General features: G+C 38.2%; 1 protein-coding gene across 2 annotated transcripts; it reads right to left on the bottom strand.

Annotated features, from left to right (window-relative positions):
• Positions 1–3,188: 3,188 nt before the first annotated feature.
• Positions 3,189–9,145, bottom strand: LOC118477572 (U8 snoRNA-decapping enzyme-like). 2 transcript variants are annotated; one of them, XM_035969376.1, is made up of 4 exons: positions 8,889–9,145; positions 7,410–7,632; positions 6,602–6,868; positions 3,189–3,788 (listed from the first exon to the last, which is right to left on the bottom strand). In XM_035969376.1, exons 2-4 carry the CDS (start codon positions 7,611–7,613, stop codon positions 3,606–3,608), a joined length of 654 nt encoding a protein of 217 aa, XP_035825269.1. In that variant the 5' UTR covers positions 7,614–7,632; positions 8,889–9,145; the 3' UTR covers positions 3,189–3,605. The 2 variants fall into 2 exon arrangements, with proteins under 2 accessions (XP_035825269.1, XP_035825270.1); XM_035969377.1 differs by having other exon boundaries at positions 8,786–8,902.
• Positions 9,146–9,159: the final 14 nt, after the last annotated feature.

The following is a 9,159-nucleotide window of genomic DNA, read 5'->3' as shown; positions in this document are numbered from 1 at the left end:
ACGACAGTAAGGATGAGCAAAAAAAATGCAGCAGTTTCCCTGATGTCATTTTAGTTTTAGAAAGTGTTTTACGGCACTCGCAACACAATAAGGTCGTGTATAAGTGCCGAATATTAGAGGTTTTACAAAAGAGTAACAAACACAAAACAGAAGGAGAAATCAGGACGTCAGATATAATATGTTTGATAGGAAAGAAGGAGCAAACCACACCAGAGCACCCCCCAACCAACCACACCTAAATTGTGTCAATGGCGGCCAAAATCATCTCTGCAAAAGCATTAACAAGTACAACGTAGTTAAAACTTAATTTTTCTTCTAAATGGTGGATGACAAAATCACCAACAATCATTGGAATTTATTATGTTGTCTTCTATTTGTCCAGGGCTGCTAACCCATGGCTGCATATTCTGCTGTCATAACATTTACTTTCTCTACAGTCTACAGCTGTCCTCATAGTTTTATGCAAAAAATTTTTTTGAAGTTATGCAAACTGAGCCCAAAAATGTGAAATTATGCGGTTCTGTTAATCCAAAAAAAGAATGATAAAGAAAAATAATCAGAAATTATGCAAAAAGTAATCAAATTTTGCTTATTATGAGGGGTGCATAAAACCACCGGGACAGGTCTACAAGTGAAAACAATTAGGTGATATGTAGGTTTACATTGTACATGATAACAAGGTTATGGACCCATGAGATTGTGTTGAGTCTTGAGATTAGCCCCTGAACTAGTATTGGCAAACGGTTGTCAAGGTGATAGTTATCCTAGCCTACGACATGATGTTATTTATTGTTATAAATGCATAAGTCTCGGGACTCTTTTAAATCAAACTGTCTGAGGGAAGGGAGATAAAAAAAAGGGTGCTTAAAAATAAACAACAGATATCATCTTTTACACAACAAGAAGAAATAGAGAAATATAATAAACAATTTGAATCTTTTTGTAATATACTTTTAATGACCCACATTAAAACACCGGTAAAGCATGAAATTAAAAATAAAATAAGCAATGACTTTTTAAAAGACATAACCCACATTGTATACTTCCCTTAAGCGCACTACTGTAACGTGAATCGTGCTATAATGGATATTTTGCACCAATCCCCTCCCTCTCACTACAACAGGATTCCATTGTACTATAATTAAAATATAATAGAGACATAATATTATGCAAATATATATATATATATAGAAAAGATCTTTAATTGACAAAACATTGTAATATTTGTAAGCATTCATTTGCTAAACACACCCTCTGACGTAGCACATGACTTTTAAAATACACATGTGTTTATCATAACCCTTTGACCACAATTTTTAAAAATGTTCGTAGACTAGACAGGCCTACACATTACATCCATCCGTACATAATATAAATTATAATGTAATGCAGCTCATTTCTACAGCGCCCACTCCCATGCAATACAATCTACATTATGCTTTACAATACCTTCATCTTCACATAGATCAAATCTCATAATTCCGACAACCTTAGAACGAAAATGAAGTTGGTTGTATGAGGGGTTGGCGATATAAAGGGTTAAAAAATTTAATACTGTTCTCTGTTAACTCTTTAAACCCTGAGTTTTTTCTACAGTCACCTAGACCTGGTGCACTATATCTCATTATAACCCCCATAGCTTGCCTCCAACTTCTAAATAGCGGAAACAAAGGCTTAGTCATTACTAAAAAACTAGGATTGGGAATAGTTCCGAAAAACAAGAAGAAACTATCACTAAATTAAATGAAACAGTTGTTGCTAGTATTGGACGCTCCCAGCGTCCGACGGGGAACAGGGTCATTACCGTCAGACGCTACCACTACCAGCGTCCAATGGGGTTTTAAGAGTTAATAAATAGCACCAGCAGCTCAACGTCAGGGAAAATGATTCCACCATGACAAGATGAAGTTCAATATTAAAATGGGTAATGTCCCTTTGTTCAAAATGTGAAGAGATTCGACTTTCATTCTTCCTGCAATGTGACAATCTCATATAATTTGGTCGCTTTTAAACACAAGGGGGCTATACCGAAAAATGCAGTTTTGAGAAAATCAAAGCTAAAGTTTTTGGACCCCTGTTCAGTTTCATTAAAAGACAAGGAGAGTTTTCTCTACTATAAACAAACAAATATATACACATCAATTAAACTAAACTTCTCCTATAGAGCTAGGGAAATGCCCACTTTTGGTGTAGGTCAAGACTTCTGGAAACCCCTGAAATCTGGGTTAGCCCGCTTGTCCTTAAAAGGGACCATTTGTGGGAGAAGAAAGGGAATATCACTGTGCAGCTGCTGACTGGATGCTGGGCGCCATGGGTAGCATTTATCTCTGCAGCCATGAATTCTCAGGCCGTGTTGCAATATGAATTTAAATTAGTTTAGTAAGGACCAATCAACTCGCACAGATGTTTTAAAGGGATCGTATCAGGTTCATAATAGAGGCATTGCTAGATTGTCTGACAGAAAATAATACAACATTGAGGTACTTTGGGAGATTTATTTCCAAAACCTCAGACTGTATTGACTTTAAAATACGTGGATCCCTTTTGTGAAATTAAAAACCATTTTGAATTCAAAGTTAATCTGATTGAAAACAAAATTTAAAATGCAATGTTTTAGTAGAACAGATGCACAGTTCTGAAATAATGGAAAACAAGCAAAGCAATTCAACAAAAATGAAAAAGCTTTCTGAAGAATCTTGAATTAAGAAATAGAATTAATTTGTTGACAAATAATCAAATGTTGGAAACAGCTGGGATTAAAAATATCAACACAAGCATAAAGAGGAGAAGACAGATCTGATATTTGGCACATGATTCGATTTGGAGAATGACACAGACAATATTGTCTTCAGACCAAATGGAAAAAGAAGAAGCTGCAGACCAACTGGTAGAACTGAAATATGATCAGAGACGAGGCAATCACCCAGGGCATGGATGTGCTAGAGAAAATTGCCAGGGACAGACACGTGTGGCGTTGACTGCTCTCTGCCTTGTAGGCCTATACAGTTTAACATGGATAGCTCCAAATTTGTCGGGACAGACCTCAGTAGTTCGAGGGATCCGTAGTTCGAGGGATCTGTAGTTTGAAGGATATCTTACAAAGATAAAGAAGTAGGAAAAAAACCCCCACGGGACTGCAGGCACAGTAGGCCTACGACTGATGCGTGATTTCGAGTCTTCTGTGTGTGACCTATCCATGTTATACTGTGTCCGGCGGCACAGGGAGAGAGTAAGTAAGCAAAACAGTATTATTTTGTTTGTAACTGTAGACTAACAATTAAAAATTTTCCTAAAAAAAAAGAAAACCCTTGCAAGAATACTACAGTATTTAAAAGACAATGTATCTCAGTGACTGGAACATGACATAATTGACAATAAGTACAAAAATATTGTTCTCAGAGCCCTAGTCTGCAATTGAATCATATCCGGCCATACAATAAATATATATATATATATAAACAAACTCTCTCTCTCTTTCCACATGTCTCCTCTCTTTATTCTCTTGAACCTCGATTTCTATGATTTCACAAAAATAATTTATGGACCCGCTGGAATTTCATTAAAACATTAAATACAACCACAAAAAATTGTTAACTTCCCATTTGTCATTTTTGTGAACAAGAATTGACAGCTTTAGATATTTGTTCATCTGACAACAACTTCGCAGTTTTCAGACCATGGATGAGCTGGTATTTGGCGTTTCCTGCGAACTGGTTGTCCAGGAAGGCGGGGAATCCTCTACGTCCATCTCCCATTGTGTACAGAGGAACCCTCAAGACACCCAAGGTCTGTCAGAATGAAAACGTGAACATCTATGAGAGGATATTAGATTTAAAAAAAATTGTTTAACACTTTGCACCCGCGGTACACCGATCGGCGACGGTGTGATACAGCATGTACAGCATCTGTATCCTGGTCCGTGGGGATAAGAGTTGCGCGCACTGCGCAATGCGTGGGTGGATAGTGTTAAATAGATAAACAATATTAATAGTAATATGATGATAAATCTGACTATAATAAAGATAACATTAAAAGAAGTATGTAATATTAACTTTAATATGCAATGACAAGGTATAGAAATATAATATTTACTTGGTGAGCAGCCCTCGAGTTCAATGTCCTTTACTTTTCATTAAAAGATGTGGTCCAGCGAGTATACTAAGGCATCAATATATGCAACAGACCATTTCAACTTGTCATGAGGTGATTCAAAGGACTATAATTTATGACAAAATTCGAAGATCTAAACTTGATGATGATTTGGTCCAGGCAAAAGGGCTAGAACCCAGATGGTCCATGGATCGGAATAGTAAAGTAGAGTATGATGATTAGGCACTTCTCTCTCATAACTGTAACTGCAAGCAAAAGATAAAATGTGATCAGACATGCAGCACAGTATTGGACTCCTCAGGGTGATAGAACATCAGAGTAACTCCTGCACTAACAACACACAAAATGTTCTCTCATGTACTTAAAAAAAACTCCAAAAAAAACAACATTCAAAATGTTAAAGGCAGAATAGCACTGGCAATTAATTAGTATGTTTATTAAATATAGGGCGGCTAAGGAAAAAGAGTAGCATGAAAAACAGGCTGCTTTTTTTCCTTTTTTTTCTTTCTTTTGGTAGATTTAAGCGTTTTACAGCCCTCGCAGCTGCATAAGGTGATATATGAGAGCGTGGGACACATTAAGGTGATATATGAGAGCGTGGGACACATTAAGGTGATATATGAGAGCGTGGGACACATTAAGGTGATATATGAGAGCGTGGGACACATTAGGGTAGGAAATTTTGAATTTTGCCTGTGTGGTGGCCGAAGTCTACTTTATCGATTTTAGACCACCAAGGGATCTTTAACGAGGTCAACTTGCATACGGGCCCTCCGAGATTTTTCGCCCTTGTCCGAGAAGGCTAGGTGCAGATCTTTCCTACCAGAAGATCAGAGGTGTGGCTGAAAGACAGCAGTAAGATGGAGCCAAGGAGTAGCAGTAGAAAGGCTGCAGACAGAGTCAGGAGCCCAGAGGACGGGGCAAAGGAGGTGAGGAGGTGGGGGTAGAAAAAGGAGACGAAAGCAGACGACAGAATATTGCAAGAGAGCAGCAAAAGAGGTGAAAAGAGACAATTTTAAGGAGAAAATTTTTCGGTTGCTACCCGGATTCGAACCAGGGACTTTGAATGAGAGACCAATATCTTAACCTCTAGGCCACGAGAGCCCCCCCCCCAAGCTGCTTTGACGATGCATAACAAATGTGTCACGACGCTGGGGAATCATGTGCTTGCAAATTTGGGAGCATATGGAGTTACTGGTATCACCTTAAAGTCTGTCCATTTACCTTGCTTTTGATTAAAAAAATATCCATTTAACTTGGATACAAGTCAAGATATTGGCAATTGAAGGACATGGGGGTCACCTGGTTTCAGAGGAAAAATTGGCAAGAAAAAGGCCGCCAAAGTTGAGTTATATCTTTAGCATGAGAGTCCATGGAAACTAAACATTTATATCTTTTATACCTTAAACCAACGTTCTTCAGCAAAACCCACAAAAACATGTGTTCTATAAAGGGCACGAAAGGTGTTGAGCCAAAAAACAAATATTTTTTTTCTATAAAAATTCCCAAGCTTGCTGAAAAATGCCAGTTTCTTGACTATCATTATTTTGACGAGTGCCTTGTTTCACCCCGCTGCCTCACAAATCATACAGTCACCTGTCTAGTGAGTTTTAATTAAAGCTTTTGAAAGTGGTGGGGATAGGAATTCAGGTTAATACAGTGGAGTCTCCTTAAACTGAACAAGTTAAATTTGAAGCAGCTAAACCGATAGAAAATTTAAACCCCAATTTTTTTTCCGTTTTATTTGAGCAACCTCTCTAAACTGAAAATCAGGCTAAACCCAAGAAAATCTGGCAAGTCCACTGATATTTGTTTACAGAGACTCTGCTGTGTATTTTTGCATTGTTTTTTTCTTCATGTAGTGTTACATGTAAGTGTCAATTGAAGTCCTAAAGACCATCAATGTTGGAACACATAGGTACACGGTATATGTAAAGATTTCATGACACAAGGCAAATCTTTCTCCTGAAAGTTCAAAAATGAAACAATACACAATAAGTGTGGTCTTCTCCATTTCACACTTCAACTGATCTGCATGATACAGCTTTGCCTGCGCAGAAGACGTAGAGGAAGTAGATTGCCCAAGTACTATACTTCCCTCCCTTCAGATCTTGACCTCCTTGATATGCACCAAAGGAGCGACATCATCAATCCGTTTAGAATCAAAGAAGGTTAAGGTGTAAGGGTGTCCGACAGTTTATTACACTGTTTTTCTCTGTTAGATGAGTAGATGGCTACTGGTTCCTCAACCTGAAGTGCTACTGATTTTTACGTATATGACCGTTTTTTCTATTCAGTAGGTTCCTAACTTCTGGTCAGGCAGCAACATTCCTGATTTCAAAGGTACTCTAAATGTTTATATACGGACTAGAGATTTTTCAGTTTCAGTTTTTGGTAGGAATTTAGATTTTTGCACCAGACCAGTAGGTATCATAAAGGTCCCACAATTAATTGTTTTTCTTTGCCCACTTCTCCCCACATATTTACATACCTCAACACCAAAGTCAGGAGCATTGATGATGTTGTGCTCCATTGCTACAAAATCCTCACAAGAGACCTCCATCTGGTAAAAGTATAGAACCAGTCCTTTCTTTTCATTCAGCTGAATGCTGATACAATGGTCTTCTGAAAAGGAATACTTGTCCAAGTCAAGGCAGATTTCTTCTTTCATTTCACGATTGACAGCCTCCACCGGTGTCTCTCCCTCATCCACGAGTCCTCCAGGAAATCCCAGTACTCCGTCGAATCTCATTTGCATCTACCAACATAAAAAAAGTGTTTTCAATGTTAAAGTAGGAAAACATTTCAAATAAATCGGTAGGTCATTGTAGTTTCTGTAGAGAGACAAGTTACCTTCAGAAAATGTCTCATTTCTGTCATCAAAGTTTGTTGTATTTCATATTTTAAAAAAATACACCTTACAAAAATGTTTCATAATTTCTGTTATCAAAGTTTGCTACATTCCATATTTTTAATTTGAAGTCATTTCAAAACAAGCTTTCTTCTAACATATATCATATATACAGCTACAGATTTGTCCAGTCTAAAACATATTAAACAGTATAACAAAGATAGGTCGAACACAGAAAACTCGACATCACACATCCGTCGAACTGTGCCTGCGGTCTCGTATTTTTTCTTCAAACTTTATCTTTGTAAGATATCCCTCGAACTACGGATCCCTCAATTGAACTAACGAGACCAGTCCCGATGAATTTCTAGCTATCCGTGTTACAGTGTATATCACATATTTCAAGTGGTACACTAGATTTCCAAAAGGTGACATCTTTATAACATACCATCACAAGACCCAACATATCATAAAGGTCCCACAATAGCTTGTTTTTCCTTGCAAATATCATTCCATGGGCAGCATGCCGAAGTGACGAATATTTCTTTGAAGCAATTTCTTCTTCTGTGAGAGTTTTGTAATCTGCAAAAGTGTCGCCTAGAGCTCCGTAGGATTCCATGCTGGCCAACCAGCCCCATCCAATATCAGCCATTGCTTCCGCAAATAGATACCTGCAGTAAATCAAATGGCAATGTTACAACATTAACACAACTTTTTTTTTCCAGTAGGATAGAGAAATTGTAAATATATGACACACATTCACTGCTGAACTGATCGTTATTTTGTTTTGACAAAAGTGTTTTACGGCGCTCACAACTGCATAATATATGGTTATATATCATCATATGAGCACGCTGGACACATTAAATATTTTCAGTTCGGTTGGAATTAATTTCATATTTTTAGCCCGGTTGGCAGCTGATGCCTGCTCTTATTGATTTTAGGACCACTAAGGGATCTTTAACGTTCACAACTTACACACTGCTGGACCTCTGAGATTTTTTTCACCCTTATCCGAGAAGGCTATAGAGATCTCACCTACCTTAAGATTAGGGGTGCGGCTGAAAGACAGAAGCAAGAGCCAAAGAGTAGAAGTAGCAGTTAGAGAAAGGCAGTGGGAAAGAATCAGGAGCCAAAGAAGAGGGGGTTAAAAGGGGGGGGGGGCAGAATAAGAGGAGATGAAAGCAGATGACAGAAGATGAAGATTAACAGGAAAGATGAATGGAGATCATTTTTTAGAGAAGAACGTTTTCTGCCGCTGTCAGGTTTCGAACCTGGGGGACCTAATGAATGAGAGGCGAACACCATAAGCCTACCTCTAGACCAGGAGAGCCCCCATGACTGAATAAAAAGAAAGAGGGAGGACTTCCATCGGGCGACTACTATGAGACAAAGTAGAACAGAGGGGTAGGGGATAGGGATAAGGGTAGGGGTAGGGGTGGGGGGCAGGGGTTGGGGTTGGGGTAGGGTTAAGGTTTAAGTTTGGGGTAGGATTAGGGTTTCGGGTAGGGTTAGGGTTAGGGTAAGTCTCTTCTTTATTGTGTTTATTTGGGTGGTCGCTCGTTACAGAAGTCCTTCTGAAAGAAAAATGCTTCTGATTTTTTAAAGTATAATATATGTATATTATATATAAAACGTTAGATAACCACAACTTTGGAGAATACGATTTTTAAAAAAAGTAGCATGAAAATTAACCATCGTTACACTGTAATACACCCGACAACTACCGATAGTTTATTATTTATAGATCTAGTGTTGTCTTTGAAATAAACTTAATTGACTTAATAATGGAATTAAACCAAAGGACAGCTGATGTAGGCCTACTCATTCTACTTGTTGACTTTTCTTTTCCTAAAAAAGGTTCACGAACTACAAGAATTTGGAACGCATTGCACAGGTCAGGTCATTTATCGAAGGACTGACTCACAGTCACAGCCACTTGTTCTTTCCACAGCGTCAGTAGTGACACGCAAACGTTGCTGGGGCCGGGAGACCGCTTGGCCGACGTTGATAACGAAAGTCAGATGTGTGCATTCCTCTGTAACTTTCTGGAAGTACACAATCAATTGAATGTCTGAAAAATTTCACTCCAAGCAAATTGAACGCGCCAATACACTTTTATATTTTAAGCTATTGCCGGATAGAAAGTTATTGTTGTAGATCTAGATCTAGATCTAGGTCTAAATTGATGTCGACCT

Source organism: Aplysia californica, unplaced genomic scaffold (genome assembly GCF_000002075.1).
Source record: "Aplysia californica isolate F4 #8 unplaced genomic scaffold, AplCal3.0 scaffold00142, whole genome shotgun sequence".
Taxonomy (NCBI): domain Eukaryota; kingdom Metazoa; phylum Mollusca; class Gastropoda; order Aplysiida; family Aplysiidae; genus Aplysia; species Aplysia californica.
The sequence above is the reverse complement of the archived record's forward strand: the minus strand, read 5'-3'. Positions and strand labels throughout refer to the sequence as shown.